The sequence below is a fragment of the Rhamphochromis longiceps genome, linkage group LG3 (assembly GCF_057381845.1).
Source record: "Rhamphochromis longiceps isolate RC_006_pf linkage group LG3, R_longiceps_female_GT1.1, whole genome shotgun sequence".
Taxonomy (NCBI): Eukaryota; Metazoa; Chordata; class Actinopteri; order Cichliformes; family Cichlidae; genus Rhamphochromis; species Rhamphochromis longiceps.
This window is the reverse complement of record NC_140559.1, coordinates 9,746,343-9,765,648: the sequence shown is the minus strand read 5'-3', so window position 1 is coordinate 9,765,648 and position 19,306 is coordinate 9,746,343. Positions and strand designations below refer to the sequence as shown.

Below are 19,306 nucleotides of genomic sequence, written 5' to 3'. Positions count from 1 at the left end.
GGGAATGTCAAAGGATTTTTGTTTTTATATAATGTGATCAGCTTCATGAAATGTATTCTTTTATTTAATCACTAAGCAAACGTCTACGTGACTTTTGACATGTACTTTTTTGTGATAAACAACTGATAGCTTCCTCTTTTGTTAAGAACATACATAATTAGAAAAAGGGGAACCTCAGCTCAGAGTTCTTAGAATAAGAAGCTATTTGTACACACACACACACACACACACACACACACACACACACACACACAGACATACAGACATGTATAAATAAAGAGCGCAGTCAGTGATGAGACGCAGATCACAGAGTGTGCGTCACTGCCCACGCGTGTAAAGACGACTGCAGTGTTTGTGTTTTCTAACTCAGGTGTCTTAGCTGAAGAACTGCGGGGTGATTTTTAGAAATCCCCTGTCACCAACCATTCACATTTTATTATGGTGTATCCATATAAATGGCCCACCCTGTAGAGACAGTGTAACCCTAACCCATTTGCTACTGCACTGGGCATTCCAGTGTCCTCCTCCACCCACACAGTGCCGTCTTTTGCCATGTGGCAAAAGAACTGAACTGAGGGACAGAATTTATTTTTCATGTTTTTTAATTTTTGCTATTTTTATATGAACAGACAGAGGAGAGAACATGCAAAGCTGGAGAGATCACACATGTCATTGTATTAGCAACTTTTCATTCTGTTTTTACACAATTTTTAACAACTTAAACAGACTTGTGTTTCCATATATTGTGAATGTGTCTGTCATATTTGCAGGTCAGTCAATGTGTGGGATATTTTGTATAGATAAGGCAGGCATTTTTGACAGTTGTAACACAGATTTTTCTCCTGCCTTGGATCTGAGCTACTCTGAGTGAACAAATGCAAATGTGGGTGGTTTGCACAACAAAAGCAGGAGGAGAATTGAGCTGACGACCTGTGAAAATCTCAGCAGGTGTGAATAACACCTTGGGACTTGCACCAGAAAATAAAAAAAGTCAGTAATTCTAGGAGGTTTTAGGTTCAGGGGATTTACGCAAATTTGTGCAGGGTTAGTAAATCTAGTGATAAAGGGTATTTGTAATATATTCAGAGAGTTATTGGACAATAAGAACGTATCCTTAGATTTGCCTAATTAATTTTACAAGGAAAATAAGATTATAAAGGATATGAATGAAGTGGCAAATGAATTCAATTCCTTTTTTGTAAATATTGGACCTAATTTGGCAAACCTAATTAGAAAACATGATGAACTAGAACAAAAGGATGATCGGAAAGGTGAAAGCAGAGTGGTTAAGTCTATATTTTTAGCTGATATCACTGAAAAATAAATTGCAGCAATTCTAGAAAGAATAAGAATAAGACATCTACTGATTGCGATGGTTCAGATATGGTTATAGTTAAAAAGACATTGGACTGTATAATTACTCCTCTTTGTAATATTTTCAATCTTTCATTCCATACTGGCGTATTTCCTGATAGAATGAACGTAGCAAAAGTGATACCTCTTTATAAAAATGGAGATAAACATAGTTTTAATAACTATAGGCCAGTGTCACTTTTGTCACAGTTCTCTAAAGTGTTTGAAAAACTTTTTCTGCAAAGACTTGATAGCTTTATTGTAAAACAACAATTACTAAGTGAAAATCAATATGGATTACGGAAAAACAGATCAACAGCATTAGCATTGATGACTCTACTGACGACATTTCATGTGCAACAGACAATAATAAATATACAATAGGAGTATTTAATGACTTTAAAAAAAGCTTTTGATACGCTGCAACATTCTATTTGGATTTCTAAGCTGAATATTTATGGGGTGAGAGGAATTGCATTAAACTGGTTAAGTGGTTATCTAGAAAATAGGTCCCAGTATGTGCATTATTCAGGCAATTCCACTGAAAGACTGAAAATTGAATGTGGGGTTCCTCAAGGTTCTGTTTTGGGACCAAAACGTTTAAATAAATATATATATATATATATGAAGGATATTTGCGATGTGTCCAAAATGTTAAATTTCATTTTGTTTGCAGATGATACAAATTTTTATTGTCCTGGGGACAAATTGAAAGAATTGGCTGAATTAATGGTTTCTGAAATGGAAAAACTAAAAAAATGGTTTGATGTAAACAAATTATCTTTGAACTTGACAAAAACGAAATTTATGATTTTTGGAAATCATGTAAAAGAGGATGATGTAACTCTGTCCATTGATGGAGTTCAGATTGAGAGAGTTACTGAACTCCGTTTTTTTGGGGGTAATATTGGATGATAAATTAACATGGAAATCTCATATTGAACATGTTAGAAAAAAAGACTTTTAAAATTATTTATATTTTGGGTAATGTCAGAGATATGCAAGATAAATAAAAATAATCTTAATTCTAACCAATATAGAAATTATCTATTAGATTACATTAGTCTTGATACAGCCTCTGCCACCACATCAGATCAATTGCTCTGGGCTCCTTTTATCAGCTCCATCACCTAGTGGGGGTGGGGGGCCATAGTTTGGTCCTGCCTTCACTGTTGTGATTGGTGTGGGGGTAGGGACAGGCTTAGGGCGTCGGGGGGTTCCCCGGAGGCATCTTCCTTGGGGGGCTCAACCCGGGGTAGCGGTCATGTCCGGTTGGGGGCTCTGTTGGCTCTCAGGTGACTGTTTCCTCGCGGCTGCGTGCAGCGGGGCTAGGGGAGGGTCTGTGCTGATGGACGTGGGTTACTGACCTGGTAGCCTGGCTGCCCCTGGGTGGGTCCGGGATGGGCGTGAGGTTCTGGGGGCGCTCCGTCTCTGAGCTGAGGCCCGGGCCGGGCCTCGGGGGCTTGGGTCCTGGTTGGTGTGTTGCCGGGGTTGTGGGCGGGTGGGTGCATGGGGGCCCAGCCCTGGAGCAGGTTGCCGCCGGTGCGTCGAGCCACCTGGGGGGCTCTTCAACTGGTGGGGGAGATGGTCACATCTGCAGGAGCTTTCCTCTCCTCAGGAGCTCTCTCTGCAGGAGGGGGAGATACAGGAGAGGTGGAGGAAGATCTCAGCCTGGGCGTTTACTGTCTTATGTAGTCTGGAAGATGAGTGGATGGTGGGGTGGGTGCAGTTTTCTCTGTGGTGGGGTTGGGTGAACTGTCCCGGGCTCTGTGGGGCCGGGAGGCGCTGCTGCACTGGGCCCCGGTCTGGATGGGCCTGGGCCCCCTTTCCCTGGCGGGTCGCGGAGTGTGGGAGTGCCTACTGGGGTCAGCGGGGGAGCTGGCCCCAGGGAGGGGTCACTTGCCGCTCCCTTCTTACTTCTCTCCCCATCTCCAGCTGCCTCCCTCTTCCCGCTCCACCACAACCACCCACACATGCAGGGCCTTGGAGTAGGGGTGTGTCACCAGGGTGCAGAGGAGGCTACCCCCCTCTGTCCCCTTCTGGCTGCCTCAATTTTATCCCACAACTTAGACATTCACATTACTCACACTCTCATTACACATACATATAGGATCTTGGGGATGGGCATGCTACACGGACTCCAAAAGACCATCAGGGTATACAACCTCACCCCTGGCGTCGTTGCCCACCTCTCAATTTTAAATACAAGTAGACACTGAGGGCCATCAGGAGGGGCTATGCACTTACCTGCTGCTCTCTGGCAGGTAGCTCCATGCCCTCCTGGGTTTTAAATGCACCTTAGAACACACATGCATCAACACTACAATGAGCGGGCGGAGGAAGGTTTGGAGTCTTCTCTCACCCCCGTTCTCTGCGACCTGCTGGAGCAGGGGGCCAGGAGGAGGAGTTGGCCGTCCGACTGGGGTCTGGAGTGTGGGGCCTCCCTGCTGCTGCGGAGTCGGGCAGTCTGCTTCTCCCCACCGCAGGGAAAAGGGTAACACCACCTGGGTCTAGGTGCAGTTTCGCCCTCCAGGGGCAAGGGTACCTAGACCAGGTTCTTAGAGTACGCTTGGGGAGAGTGATTGTGTGTACAGTGTCTGTCTATGTCTGTCTCCACGTTGGTTGAGTGTTGAGTAATTGCATGAGGGTGGGAATGGATGTTTGTATCTGTGTGTGCCTGTATGTCTGTGTCTATATGTCAGGTTGGGTATCAGACGCCACCTCTCTGGGGACATCTCAGGCCCTCTAAGGTATGGAGGCCTATCTCCCCCACCACTTCCCCTGCCAGTGGGAGACGCCGTCAGACATTGGTGCGTTGGTGGTTCTTTGTGTCCGGGGATGGGCGCCCAGGTACACACTGGTTCACTTCTTGGTGGCTGCTTATCGGGGCCTGGAGCCTGGGGCTCGCTCGGGCCACTTCGGGGGTGGGGTGCCTTCGGCCTCTCGGCCTGAGGCTCAGTCACTCTTGCGCAGCTGGCTGCCGGCGGAGCTCACGGGCGCGTCACTGCAACCCCCCCGGCTTCTGCTCCACGGCTGCTGAGTGACCCCTCATCTCGGACTCTCCTCAGCTCTTTCTGGGACAGTGGGGCGGCTGCCCCTCTGTTAGTCTTCCTTGGTCTCTTGTGTTCTGGGGGCCTCTGGATGTCTGGAGTTTTGATGTCCTCCATACCTGCTTCATGCCCTGGAAGACCGGGCTGTGGCCCCCCCACACCCTCTAGCAGATCATTACATGAAGGAACCTTTTAAAAAAACAAGTGCGTCCATGCTCACAGGTGTACACACGGGTGATCACACACACACACACACAAACGACACCCTTTTTGGCTCCTACCTCCTAATGCTCTTTTGCACAATATTATTACTGGACTTTCTGCACTAACTTCTGCACTTCCTAATTTTTTGCTGCTACACTAAGGAATGCTTACTGTTCCTCCACTACCTCAACTCATCATCACAAAACCTTATTGTCACTTGCTGCTCTTGCTGTCACTTGCTGCTCTTGTTTGCACATTTGCACGTGCACTTTGTTGTCTGCTGTCTGATAACAAAAAAAAAGTCATCCTTAGATAGTTAGATAGTTTTTTTTGTTAATTTATGTTGTAATTTATGTTAGGTCAGTCTGTCTTGTCTCTGCTAGCCAGCTAACTAGGCCTCTTAGTTAGCTAGTTTAGAGTTTTCTGTTAAATTATGTTGTAAATTTATGTTGCATGTAGCACCTTGGTTCCTGGAGGAACGTTGATTCGCCTCACTGTGTACTGTTAAACTGTATATGGTTGAAGTGACAATAAAGCCAACTTGACTTGACTTGACCTCAAAGCACACTGTACGCTGTCGATATTATGTGCTGCACAATAATGTTTAATATTTAGTATTCACTGTCATATTCCCATATATCATCGTGATGTTGTTTATTGTATTGCTCTCGTTTTCTTCTGCTTGTTTTCTTTTTTCTTTCTCAACAGGTGATCCAGGTGATTGATATATGTATTTTTTTTGTCTGCTTCTTTAGTTGGTTTTTGTTTTTTTGCCCTTTATCCCCGTCCCTCTTCTCCGCTGTTTTCCCCCCCTCTTCCTTTCTCCCTTTTCTTTTCCTCATTCAAGTCTGTCCCGTATCTAGCAAGTGAAAATAAAAAAATAAATAAAATAAACAATAAAAGGTGAATCAAATAGACCATTACGGCAAGGCTGGGATGGCCAATTTGGTAAAGTAAATCCGTTGGGCATCTTTCCTCGCCTTTAGACAATAATTCTGATGGCAAAAGAACCAAACGGGACAGGCAGAAAAAAAAAAAAAAAAAAAAAAAAAAAAAAAAAAAAGAAATGAACATTTTATTTTCACTTATTTAATTTGCCCAATTATTTTAAAGTTTAAAGTTTAGTTCCTCACATTTTTATGCAATCTTTTTGTTCAACCCACTGAATTAAAGCTGAAAGTGTGAACTTCAACTGCATCTGAGTTTTTTCATTTAAAAATTCACCGTGGTAAACAAAATCACAAAATGTTGTCTCTGTCCAAATAGTTATGGCCTTTACTGTAGGTCTACTTTAATGAAACTCTCAACATGGCTTATCAGTTATCCCCAAATCCCCACAGGTTGATTCTGTTCATCTGGACATAGCGTTTTCAGTGGGAGAAACGTTTCGTCAGTCTTCAGTCTCAGCTGACTGCAGGTTTCCCCAATTTTATAAACAGTACATTTGCATAATGACTGAAACTAGCACCAGTGAATTAACAATAGGCTGTGAGGTCAGTTTATGAACATTAATATGCAAATTCCCATGTTAATGTTTTGCAAACAGACACGTTGGAGTTCTGCATGAAAGAAACAAGGAATGAAGTGAAATGCTCTTCCTCCTCTATCAGACATTCTCTCCATACCTGAGAGTGCCCAGTTTCCAGCGTGAATCTTTCCGTAGCTTCATTCCTGAGTCGCCTGGATGATTGTAGCTGAGGTCCAGCTCTCTCAGGTGGGAGGGGTTGGAGCTCAGAGCTGATGCCAGAGAAGTACAGCCTTCCTCTGTGATCAGACAGCGTGACAGACTGCAGAGACACAAAACAACAATCCATCTGTGAGCACTTTATGAGGTCTAATCTTAAAAGTAGAAAGGGTGTCTGTGTCCTGAATGCACACTGGAGCTGTTTTTATTCTACTTTAAAAAGTCCAGGAAACACAAGCCCTTTGTTTTTCTCACTGCATATTGTGTCATATGGCAGCAAACTCAAAAAATGTCATTACATTTGCTGGTGTGCACCACCATTTGTCGTGGTTGTGCACCTCAGAATTTCTTTTCAACCTAGAATCTGGGTTGAAAACATGACTGTATGATCTTGTCAGTTTTTAAAATATAATAGAATGCCACAGTTGAACAGAGAAAAAATATATAAAATGTACAAAAATACAAACCAGTGTAAAAAAAAAAAGTAAATATGTAATAAGATAGATAACTCTTTATTGTTATTGCACACCATTGTTTTTCTTGTGACATTACCAATAAGTTTGATGTGTCACATGGCCCTCTTCCTATTGAAAAAACAAAAGTTGTATCCAAGGTGGCCGACTTCTAAATGGCCACCATGGTCACCACCCATCTTGAGGAGTTTGCCCCCTCACATATACTAATGTGCCACAAACAGGACTTTAATATCACCAACCATTCCCATATTATTACGGTGTATCCATATACACTCAACAAAAATATAAACGCAACACCTTTGTTACTGCTCCCATTCCCCATGGGATGGACGTAGGGACCTAAAATTCATTCCAGATACACAATATAACCATCCCTCCCAAACAGTGGTCACAAATCAGTCCAAATGTGTGGTAGTGGGCACATCTGCCATATTGAGATAATCCATCCCACCTCACAGGTGTGCCACATCAGGATGCTGATCTGACATCATGAGTAGTGCACAGGTGTACCTCAGACTGCCCACAACAAAAGGCCACCCTGGAATGTGCAGTTTTTTGCGCTATTGGGGGTCTGGGGACCCAGAACCGGTCAGTATCTGGTGTGACCATTTGCCTCATGCAGTGCAACACATCGTCGCATGGAGTCTATCAGATTGTCAATTGTGGCCTGTGGAATGTTGGTCCACTCCACTTCAATGGCTGTGCGAGGTTGTTGGATATTCGTGGGAACTGGTACACGCTGTTGTATACGCCGGTCAAGCACATCCCGAACATGCTCAATGGGTGACATGTCTGGTGAGTATGCTGGCCATGCAAGAACTGGGACATTCTCAGCTGCCATCTGCCCTGAACAATGTGAACCATGATTCATCCGTGAAGCGCACACCTCTCCAACGTGCCAGACGCCATCGAATGTGAGCATTTGCCCAGACAAGTCTGTTACGGCGACGAGCTGGAGTCAGGTCAAGACCCCGATGAGGACGACGGGCATGCAGTTGAGCGTCCCTGAGACGGTTTCTGACAGTTTGTGCAGAAATTGTTTGGTTGTGCAAACCAATTGTTCCAGCAGCTGTCTGGGTGGCTGGTCTCAGACGATCTTGGAGGTGAACCTGCTGGATGTGGAGGTCCTGGGCTGGTGTGGTTACACGAGGTCTGCGGTTGTGAGGCCGGTTGGATGTGCTGCCATATTCTCTGAAACGCCTGTGGAGACGGCTTATGGTTGAGAAATGAACATTCAATGCACGGGCGACAGATCTGGTTGACATTCCTGCTGTCAGCATGCCAATTGCACGCTCCCTCATTGCTTGTGGCATCTGTGGCATTTTGCTGTGAGACAAAACTGCACATTCCAGGGTGGCCTTTTGTTGTGGGCAGTCTGAGGTACACCTGTGCACTACTCATGATGTCAGATCAGCATCCTGATGTGGCACACCTGTGAGGTGGGATGGATTATCTCAATATGGCAGATGTGCCCACTACCACACATTTGGACTGATTTGTGACCACTGTTTGGGAGGGATGGTTATATTGTGTATCTGGAATGAATTTTAGGTCTCTACGTCCATCCCATGGGGAATGGGAGCAGTAACAAAGGTGTTGCGTTTATATTTTTGTTCAGTGTAAATGGCCCACCCTGTACAATAGTACAATAAAATTGGAAAACTGTCCCACGTCGGCACTACATACAACAAAACACGACACAATACGACACATCACAACACAGCACAAACAACACAACACAGTAACTTAACTTAGTAATAAAAAAGGAAGAATAAGTGTATCTGTCGGGGGTGTTATCGGTGCATGCGTGAGTTAAGGGTGGTTATGGCCTTTGGGAGGAAACTGTTTTTAAGTCTGTGGGTTTTTGTGCTGATGCACCTGTAGCGCTTCCCTGAGGGAAGCAGGCTGAACATGTTGACACCAGGGCGGCAGCTGTCCTTGATGATGTTTGCTGCTCTGCTGAGGCAGCGGGAGGAATAAATGTCCATCAGGGAGGGGAGAGGGCAGCCGATGATCTTTTGTGCTGTCTTGACCACACTCTGAAGCCTCACTCTATCTGCTTTGGTGCAGCTGCCGTACCATACCGTGATGCAGTAGGTTAGCAGGCTCTCAATGGACGAGCGGTAAAAGGTCAGCAGCAGGTTGTTCAGCTTGTACTTCCTGAGGACCCTCAGGAAGTGCAGCCGCTGTTGGGCCTTCTTGACGACTGCTGAGATGTTGTCTGTCCAGGAGATGTCAGCAGAGATGAGGACACCCAGGAACTGGAAGGTGTGGACCGGCACACTCAGCCCTGTGGGGAGCCGGTATTCAGTGTGTGAGTGGAGGAGAGATGAGGGCCAAGTCTTACAGTCTGGGGCCAGTTTGTGAAAAAGTCCTTCATCCAGGCACATGTGAGAGGGGGGAGTCCAAGAGTTGACCAGTTTGGTGATGAGGATGTCTGGGATGATTGTATAGAAAGCTGAGCTATAGACCACAAAGAGCATTTAGACGTAGCTTTGCCGCTGTTCTAGGTGACTCAGCACAGAGTTGAGGGCTATGGCGATGGCGTCTTCTGTGGATCGGTTTGCGCGGTATGCAAACTGGTTGGGGTCGAATTCTGGGGGAAGGTAATCCTTGATGTGCGGAAGGACTAGTCTCTCCAAGCATTTCATGATTACTGGCGTGAGGGCCACAGGGTGGTAATCGTTCAGACTGGTGGTGGGAGATTTCTTCGGCACTGGGATGATTGTGGCTGATTTTAGACAGGATGTGATGGCTGCCTGATCCAGTGAGAGATTGAAGATTATGGTGAAGATGAGGGTAAGCTGGTGGGTACATGTTCTTAGCACCTTGCCAGGTACTCCCTCTGGACCGGCCACCTTCCTGGGGTTCGCTGATAAGAACACACGTCTGACATCGTGTTCCATTACAGTGAATGGAGCGGTGCAGGAACCAGGCGAGGATGAGGATGGGAGCAGGGCTGAAGCAGATGAGTGCTGCTGTTGTGGTGTTTCAAAGCGGGTGAAGAAGCTTTTTATTTCCTCTGCCATCTGCACACTCAGGTTTTCTGTTTTCACAGTGCTTCCTCTGTGGTTTATTATGTCTTGTCTTGAATCTTGAGATTCACAGATTGTTGCATTACCTCCTTTGTACAGTTTGAAAGCACACGACTTCTGGGTTTGGATTTCTTTTCTGGTACTATGTGAGTGATGACATGTATCGTTCAACCACTGCAATGGCTATCTGCACCTTAATGATGAGCTTAAAAACAAGTGGCTGTGACGTTGCAGTGCCTAGCAAAGCGACGAAGAGCAAAGCGACTCTCCACCAATTGACCCCAGAAGTCAAGAAGCTTCTCGGATGAGAGGTGAAACACCTTTAAGCAACTTTAAAAAGTCCAGACGCTTTTCTTTCTACGATGACCTGGATGACTGAGAACCTTCACAGACTACCAAGAGCATTGTTAGGACAATTGGGTAGCATGAAGTCTTCAGAATTTGGTAGAACTGAATATTCAGGGCTTTGTATATGAGGAAAATGATTTGAACTTCTATTCTCATTTTAACAAGGAGCCAATGCCAAGAAGTTACAATAATAGAAATAGGATCTAGTCCCCATCAGTACTCTTTTTGTTTCTTTTCTTTTTTCTTTTTTCTTTTTCTTTTTTTTTTTGGGGGGGGGGGGTGTTACAATAGCCTGATAATAATGAATTAGAATAATCCAGTCTAGATGTAAAAGGTGTGTGACTCCGTTTTTCAACACAGCTCTGAGCGGCGATTTTTAAAAAGTTTATGAATATTGATGTGGCAGGACAAAGGGCTGTGCTAAATTAATCTCTAACGTGCATATTAAAGACAATAAAATGATCTGAAACTACTCCAGGATTTCTTGCAGGTTCATGAAAACCTTTACAGACAGTAATTTAGAGTCCAATAAAACCAACTAAAGGCAAATAAAAAAAATAATATAACTGCCAATTCTTTAAAACTTAAATTCATTGAATTCATTAATGTACAACAGATTCTATATAACACTGAGTGGGAAAGACTTAATGCTGACCTGAGAGTTTCCAGTGTACAATGTGGACTCTTCACTGCAGCAGACAGAAGCTTCACCCCTGAATCCTCCAGGTCATTGTCACTCAGGTCCAGCTCTTTCAGACTAGAGGACTGGGAGGTGAGAACTGAGGACAAAACTTCACAGCTTCTCTTTGAGAGGTTACAGACACTAAGACTGAAAATAAAGAACCCAAAGACATCCAAACTCACTGAAAAAAGTATATTGATGGTGTAGTGAGGAGTTACTAGAAATGGCAACATTTAATCTTGGCTCAGGACTGTTTGGAATTGCTATCACCTTATTTTAAACACATGAGAATTGTGTCACTTTGCTGTGATATAGAATTAATACTGAAAAATGGATAAAGCGGATATTTAGACATTTAAATGGTTAGTTATGTAATATCATGAAAAAAAGATATTTAGTCTGACCTCAGAGTTTTGAGGGTACACTGTGGACTCTGCAGTGCAATAGACAAAAGTTTCACTCCTGAATCCTGTAAGTTGTTCTTACTCAGGTCCAGCTCTTTTAGATTTGAAGACTGAGCGCTGAGAACTGAGGACAGAGCTTCACAGCTTCTCTCTGAGAGGAAACAGCCACTCAGTCTAGAAATAAGGAAGACAGACAAAAACAAAAGCTGTAATAAAGTTTATTGATTGTGCATTGAGGGGTTAAAAGATTTGGCAACATTTATTGCTGTTTAACGACCGACTAGACTTGCTGTTGTCTTTTTAAAAAAAATCTGAAATGTGACAATTTTCACTAATTGGAAACAGCCACCAAGTCTGGAAAGAAAATCCTGTTTTAAACCTAAAACTTTATGTTCGATCGAAATAGGAAAAAACAAATGGTACTGTGTACTCACAAAAACCCCCATAAACAAACAAAAAAACAGGTTCAGATGTAAGTCTGGTAAAAATATTTTAACATTGGAAAATAGTTAAAAATGGGTGAGAGAGAGAGTGGTGGGGCCAATGGGAACTTCACAAAGTATAAATTTGGATGCCTGGAGGTATTCTGGATCAGTGACTGATGTCCTGTTAGATGAGCAGGTCAAAGGACTCCATAAGTTTACCATTGGAAATTCCAGAAGACATGCTAAGGGGAGAATGGACAGGAATTACAGACTAGACTTGGATTTGGCTTTCTGTGTCGTCATCATCATCTCTTTTTTGGATTATAAATCAGAATTTGGATTGCCAAGTGAATTGCAGGTTCTCAAGACTTCCAGTGTTTTCCCTGTGGATGCTAAGTATCAAGGAATCCTGCTTTCCCGATTATTTCCATTACCACAGAGCCCTGAGGTGGAACACATCCAGGGTGCTAATAAATAGAATGGATGTGATTTCATTTTTTTTGTTTTTGTTTTTGCTTTTACTTGCGAAGTTGCTTTAATATAATCTTCCGCAATTAAAATCTATATTGTAGACATTCCCTTTTTGATGCTTTGATTTTTCAAATAATATCTCCGTCCAAATGTCTCTAATTGTTTAGTCTAACTTTTTAAATAATATCTTCCCTTGGAGTCTGTAGTCCAGGTTTCTAAAACCAACACAGGTTAACAAGGGCTAAGATTGATAAGGGGAGCTGCCTTGAAAGGTTGCCATCTTCATATATTTACTAACAAATTATGATGAAAACCAAGACAAAAGGAAGACAATCTGGATGTTAGCAGGAAAATATTATTGAACCAAAACTCTATAATGTTTATAAACCTCAACCTTATAAGGGATGAAGTTACAAACACATTTACTTACATAGCTTTGTTGGAGGCTTTGACCACTGGCAGCAGCCTCAGAAGAGCCTCTTCTGAAGCAGAGTATTTCTTCAACTCAAACTCATCCAGATCTTTTTCTGATGACAGTAAGATGAAGACCAGAGCTGACCACTGAGCAGGAGACAGTTTATCTGTGGAGAGACTTCCTGATCTCAGGGACTGTTGGATCTCCTCCACTAGAGAACGATCATTCAGTTCATTCAGACAGTGGAACAGATTGATGCTTTTCTCTGCAGACAGATTCTCACTGAGCTTCTTCTTGATGTGCTGAACTGTTTTCTTATTGGTCTGTGAGCTACTTCCTGTCTGTGTCAGCAGACCTCGTAGGAGAGTCTGATTGGTTTGCAGTGAAAGACCCAGGAGGAAGCGGAGGAACAAGTCCAGGTGTCCATTTGGACTCTCTAAGGCTTTGTTCACAGCACTCTGGTAGAAGTGTGTCTCTGCTGATTCTCCTTTTTCAGACTTCTGGGAGGTTTTTTGTTCTTCCAGCAGATTTTCTCCAGAGTTGATGAAGGTCAGATGGACATGAAGAGCAGCCAGAAACTCCTGAACACTCAGATGGATGAAGCAGAACACCTTGTCCTGGTACAGTCCTCTCTCCTCTTTAAAGATCTGTGTGAACACTCCTGAGTACACTGAGGCTGCTCTGATATCGATGCCACACTCTGTCAGGTCTGATTCATAGAAGATCAGGTTTCCTTTCTGCAGCTGATCAAAAGCCAGTTTTCCCAGAGACTCAATCATCTTCCTGCTCTCTGGACTCCAGTGTGGATCTGTCTCAGCTCCTCCATCATACTTAACCTTCTTCACTTTGGTCTGAACCACCAGGAAGTGGATGTACATCTCAGTCAGGGTCTTGGGCAGCTGTCCTCCCTCTCTGGTTTCCAGCACATCCTCCAGAACTGTAGCAGTGATCCAGCAGAAGACTGGGATGTGGCACATGATGTGGAGGCTTCGTGATGTCTTGATGTGGGAGACGATCCTGCTGGACTGCTTCTTATCTCTGAATCTCTTCCTGAAGTACTCCTCCTTCTGTGAGTCAGTGAACCCTCTGACCTCTGTCACCATGCCAACACAGTCAGGAGGGATCTGATTGGCTGCTGCAGGTCGTGTGGTTATCCAGAGGCGAGCAGAGGGAAGCAGTTTCCCCCTGATGAGGTTTATCAGCAGCACATCCACTGAGGAGGACTTTCTAGGGTCAGTTAGGATTGTAGTTTTGTGGAAGTCCAGAGGAAGTCGACACTCATCCAGACCATCAAAGATGAACACAACCTGGAAGTCTTCAAAGCTGCAGATTCCTGCTTCTTTGGTTTCAATAAAGAAGTGATGAACAAGTCCCACCAAGCTGAACTTTTCCTCTTTCAGCACATTCAGCTCTCTGAAAGTGAATGGAAATATGAACTGGATGTCCTGGTTGGCTTTGTCTTCAGCCCAGTCCAGGGTGTATTTCTGTGTTAAGACTGTTTTCCCAATGCCAGCCACTCCCTTTGTCAGCACTGTTCTGATTGGTTCATCTCTTCCAGGTGAGCCTTTAAAGATGTCTTCTTGTCTGATTGTTGTTTCTGGTCTGTCTGGTTTCCTGGATGCTGTTTCAATCTGTCTGACCTCATGTTCATCATTGACCTCTGCAGTCCCTCCCTCTGTGATGTAGAGCTCTGTGTAGATCTGATTCAGAAGGGTTGAGTTTCCTGCTTTAGCGATCCCCTCAAACACACACTCGAACTTCTTCTTCAGAGTAGATTTAAGGTTACGCTTACAAGATGGAGCAGAAAGTTCTTGATGAAAAAACAAAATGAGGGAAAAAAAACTCTATTAGATAATACTCATGACAATTTCAGTCCAACTAAGAAATGACTTGCCAAATGCTTTTCCACATCTTGAGACTAAATATTATCCATCACATTAAATTGTTAATGAAATCCTCTTACGGCCAGCCAGCTTCACCTCCTTCATTTTCCTTAGGAAGTCCACTGTGATCTTCACAAATGCCTCTCTGCTGCTTCTCTGCTCATCATCCTCCCTCTGACTCTCTAAGCATTCTGGGTAATCTGGACTCAGAGCCTTCTGGATCTTCTTCAGCTCGTTTTTCACAAAAGTTATGATGTTGTCCTCCAGCAGCTGGAACAGAATACTTTATGAGCGACCCAATCAGGCTGAAATCATGGAGCCAAACATCAGATCCATGTTGGACACACTGACAATCCACTGGTCTACAAAGAGCAGCATGGAGATGAATGTGAATAGATGTAAAAGTAGTTGTTGTACATCTACAGACCATAAATATGGAGTCCAGGTGTGTTTGATGCTGCTGGGCAGACTGACCACTGGGAATGTCTGAGCTCTCCTGGTCCACCCTGTGCAGGAATCATGAAGAATCAGTTCACATTATTTCTGTCCACACGGAAATAACCATAAAGTAATGGATGGTTCTAATGTACATTTATCATCTTGTAATTATAGTTTGTGACACAATAGTTGGTGCCTGATCAACCCTTGAAACTATCATCTGCTGGCTTAGGTTCTGGGAGAAATTGACAAATATATGGGGCTTGTAGTCTGTCCAGCTGATATTTGGAACAGTTACTTATTATAAATGGAGAACATGTTAAGGAAGGCTAAACCATTTGCCACGGTCTTAGGGCCCTGTGTTGATTTTTGATTTGATTGCTTTGTGTTGTGTTTATAAAGCTCTGATTTCTGTTTGGCTTTAATGTTATTAAAGTGCTTATGTCTTTGATATTTGTTAGATTCTTTCCAGTTTTGACCTCTCATTATAGTTATCTAGAGCTTTTAGCTAATGCTGTTATTCAAGTTGATGTTTCTGTGGACTTATAGGTGCCTGATAAGATTACTTTGTAAGTGTTTTCATTAACCTTAATTAATAAAGCTTAATCAAGCATCTAGCTGACGGCGGACAGCACCCATCCTGCTTCATCTGACAATAAGAAGGAGTGACTCTAAAGGGGAACATGGGCTGTACCAGACCATATTTTTAAGCCTTTAAAGCCATTAGTTTGTAGTTTTATATAAATATAAAATTACGTAAGACTGCCAAAAAAAAAGTAATTGTAAATTATATTACTTAAATTGTAATAACATGTAAAATTAAATATATTTTTAATAGCCCAATAAAAATGTACATGGTTCAGAAAATTCTGAGCCACTGACCTGGGGCTACAGGGTATGCAGATACAATTTTATAAGTCAATTAAAACATTCCTGTTTCTGAAATTAGCAGTTCATTTTGAAAGACCCATGTTTTCTTCTCTTTTAAACATTTATTGTTGCTGATTATTAGGAAAAAAAGGTATTTCTAGTTCAGTTACTTGCGCTCTTTGATCTTCAGCTTTCCTCCACATCCATATGGCTTTGAGACTTTAAATTTTTTTTGTTATCATTGAAATTATTAAATCAGCTATTACATTTAATAAACATAATATATATATCACAATGCATGAACCTCCTACCTACACTGCTTTAAAGCAAAGCACAAAAAAGTCACCTCTCTGGAGTCCTACAGACACTCACTTTCTTCAAGAGGACGTGAAACACTAAACATATAAAGGCCAATTTACCTCACAGAGCCTTGCTCTCAGACACTGATGTAACTCTGTCTGTGAAGATGGATTCAATAAATAAGTGCTTGAAGTTAAGTTTTAAAAACATGTTCAGCGCCATCTTCTGTCAGTACAGAATGTGACGTCATGGTTGGTTGGTTGTGGCTAACAGACTTACATAAGTTTACGTTAGCTAACTAGTGACAGAATTGATAACTCAGAGGATAATAAGGAGAGGCCAAAAAAAAATCAGTATAAGGCCATCACTTTGTGCTACAAAAATGAGTCTTTTGTTGAGAAACCGAGGATATACTGTCCATGTTTGCTCTCTCTCTTTAGCAGTAAGGGGCTGTTAGCTGTTTTGGCTAGAAATGTGTGTGAAAAAGAGCTGAGCTGACATTAATCACGTCTCAGTGCGACTCAGTGTTCATGATTTATTGATAAACACTGAGTCACAACAACATTTAGACACACATTACTTGTCTGCAGGAGAACAGATGCAGATTTAAACTCAATGATTTTCTTTGACTGGCATTTCTGTACAGAGCAAAACTTTATTTCTATTCTCACATGTTTCTTCCAGGATTTTATGCAGTATTAATATTTATGATATGAAGCGTTTTCTTAGCAAACAAAGCCCCACAACAGCACCTCAAACATTTTGTATTCTTCACTTTTGGAGAAGAGAAAATAAAACGTCCTTCAGTCGTTTATTTACAGCTGTAGTTTCTGTTAAATTAAAATATTTTTCTACTGAGTGGGTTTTGATATCTTCTCTTTTTGCATTAAATATAATGTTTGCTGAGACTGACTGGTGGTGTGACTCCCACCTGGAAAATGTCTCACCAGCCATCATTGATCACTTCCTGTGTGCTGAAGTGGGTTTTCAGCTGTTTAGGAACCAAAGGCTTGTTTTTAAGAGTGTTTAAATGGGATTGAGGGAATGACACATTTGCACTGCCATTTATATCTAACAACATCAATCAGTTAAATTAAAGAGTTCATGTTACTAACAGCTCACCTCTCTGCAGCAGACAGAGGCTGGACTTTAAAACTCATGGGTTCACCTTTAGACGTGTCACTCTTTAAGGACACACAGCTGGGTTCAGGTCCAGGTTCAGCAGGTCTCCCATGGATCCTGTTATATAGAGAAGAAAAGTCTCTGAGGATCCAGGTCCCTGATTGGATTAGCTGACGGCTGCTGATTGGTCCCCTGATCATGTGGTTTCTTTCAAAATCCCTCACCAGAGGTTGTCCCGGGGCAGCCACTGACAGCAGCAGTAGACCTGACCCTGGCCTCCAAAACCTGTGACATTTGTGCCTGTGACTTTTGCGACTTTCTGAGTTCTGTATATAGTGTGTACAGTTTTCATTGTAAATAGCACATTGTAAATAGCACTGGAACAGAAGGGATGATGTGCCTTATTGTTTTTCCTTGCACTGTTTTCTCCTGTTTATCTCAGTTAGGGAGTTAGGTGTAGCGCTTGTCTTTTGTTTGGTTTTTGATTCCACATAGGGCTTTAGATAGCACCTCCTCCTGACTTAGCTTGTTTTGTTTATTATTTTGGCCTTTGTTCACCACGGAGCTTCATTTTTCAGTGTAGAAAAATAAACCACTATTCACTAAGAAATTGGTTTTCCCTGTGTATGGTTTTGGGGACCAGGGCGGCGTCAATCTTTTCAACTCTTGTATTGTGTTCCTGTACCCCTAGACTGGGGCGTAACACAACATCCCCCCACGAGGTGAGGAGAAAGAGATGAGAGTGATGAGAAGTGACGTGAGAAGGTAAGCGAATTTTGCTGTAGGTGACGTCAGACGCCAGAGATTTGGCGGAAAAAAGAAAATGGTAGCATAGATTTTAAAAAACGCTCTAAAACTTCAAGTATTCCAAATACACTAATCAATTGTCATTTTACGAACCGCATTTGTCCAACTATCTCTAACACCCTGGAGGACAATGAGGAGAGTTTAGACGCTCTCCAAGATTTCATCGACCGGTGCTTCCACGACCTCGTAATAAAGAAGGCCCAGAGCGCGTCTTCCCCGGCCAAAGTTGAGATGCCATCATGTAAAAGATGTCGCCCGGCAGACTCCCCCAGCACAACATCGCCTGCCAGCAAAGACATTGTGGACATCCTGAAGTCAATCGATAAGAGATTGTCCAATTGGTCAAATCTCTAACCGATAATGTGACCCAGTTAAGTCAGTCAGACCTATGGAGCTTCTCGCCACACATTTGTTTACAAACAAGTGATGGGTTTCCACAATGTAAACAGTTCCACAGTGTTGGAGCAAGGGTTTGCAAAACGCGATTCCCCCTTTGTTTTCAAATGGGTCCATGGAATAGATAGAAGACCACTATCAGTGGATCTAAGAGTCTGCTTTGGACAGTAGGGTTGGAGAAGCTCAGTGATATAGGTGGGGCCTCACTTTGTAAAGACATAAACGTAAAGGTGAGGATTTTAAACTTATATCACCATCAGTAACACACTACAACGGCAGGGAATCAAATCCCGCAGTGCCAGACGTGTTCCGCTGCTGAAGCCAGTGCATGTCCAAAAGTGATACCCTTATATAAATCAGGAGATAAGCATAGTTTTAACAATTATAGGCCAGTGTCTCTTTTGTCACAGTTTTCAAAAGTGCTCGAAAAACTTTTTGAGCAAAGACTTGATAGTTTTATTGAAAAATATCAACTAATAAATGAAAATCAATTTGGATTTCGTAAAAATAGATCAACGGCATTAGCATTGTTGACTTTCACTGACGATATTTCATCTGCAACCAATAATAATAAATATACAGGTGGGGTATTTGTTGATTTAAAAAAAGCTTTTGATACGTTACAACATTCTATTTTGATTTCTAAATTGTATAATTATGGTGTGAGAGGAGTGGCATTGACTTGGTTAAAGAGTTATTTAGAAAATAGGTCACAATATGTACATTATCTCGGTAACACCTCTGAAAGATTGAATATTGTATGTGGCGTTCCTGAAGATTTCATTTTTTGGGTGTAATAGTAGATGAAAATTTGACGTGGAAATCAAATATTGAGTATATTAGAAAGAAGATGGTTAAAAACATTTATATTTATTGTTTTTCTCATATTTTAGTTACTGTATTGAAGTCTGGGGGAATACATATGAGAATACTATAAAACCTC

At 42.6% G+C, this 19,306-nt stretch overlaps 1 protein-coding gene across 1 annotated transcript in view; it reads right to left on the bottom strand.

Moving 5' to 3' along the window:
- Positions 1 to 19,306, bottom strand: part of LOC146672837 (NACHT, LRR and PYD domains-containing protein 3-like) — a 64,589-nt gene that overhangs the window by 22,774 nt on the left and 22,509 nt on the right. Inside the window, exons 5-11 of the mRNA XM_085388841.1 lie at positions 17,161 to 17,277; positions 14,858 to 14,936; positions 14,511 to 14,700; positions 12,563 to 14,357; positions 11,237 to 11,410; positions 10,806 to 10,979; positions 6,233 to 6,394 (exon numbers count right to left, since the gene is read on the bottom strand). Coding sequence (XP_085244967.1) covers positions 6,233 to 6,394; positions 10,806 to 10,979; positions 11,237 to 11,410; positions 12,563 to 14,357; positions 14,511 to 14,700; positions 14,858 to 14,936; positions 17,161 to 17,277 — 2,691 coding nt within the window. The remainder of the gene's footprint in view (positions 1 to 6,232; positions 6,395 to 10,805; positions 10,980 to 11,236; positions 11,411 to 12,562; positions 14,358 to 14,510; positions 14,701 to 14,857; positions 14,937 to 17,160; positions 17,278 to 19,306) is intronic.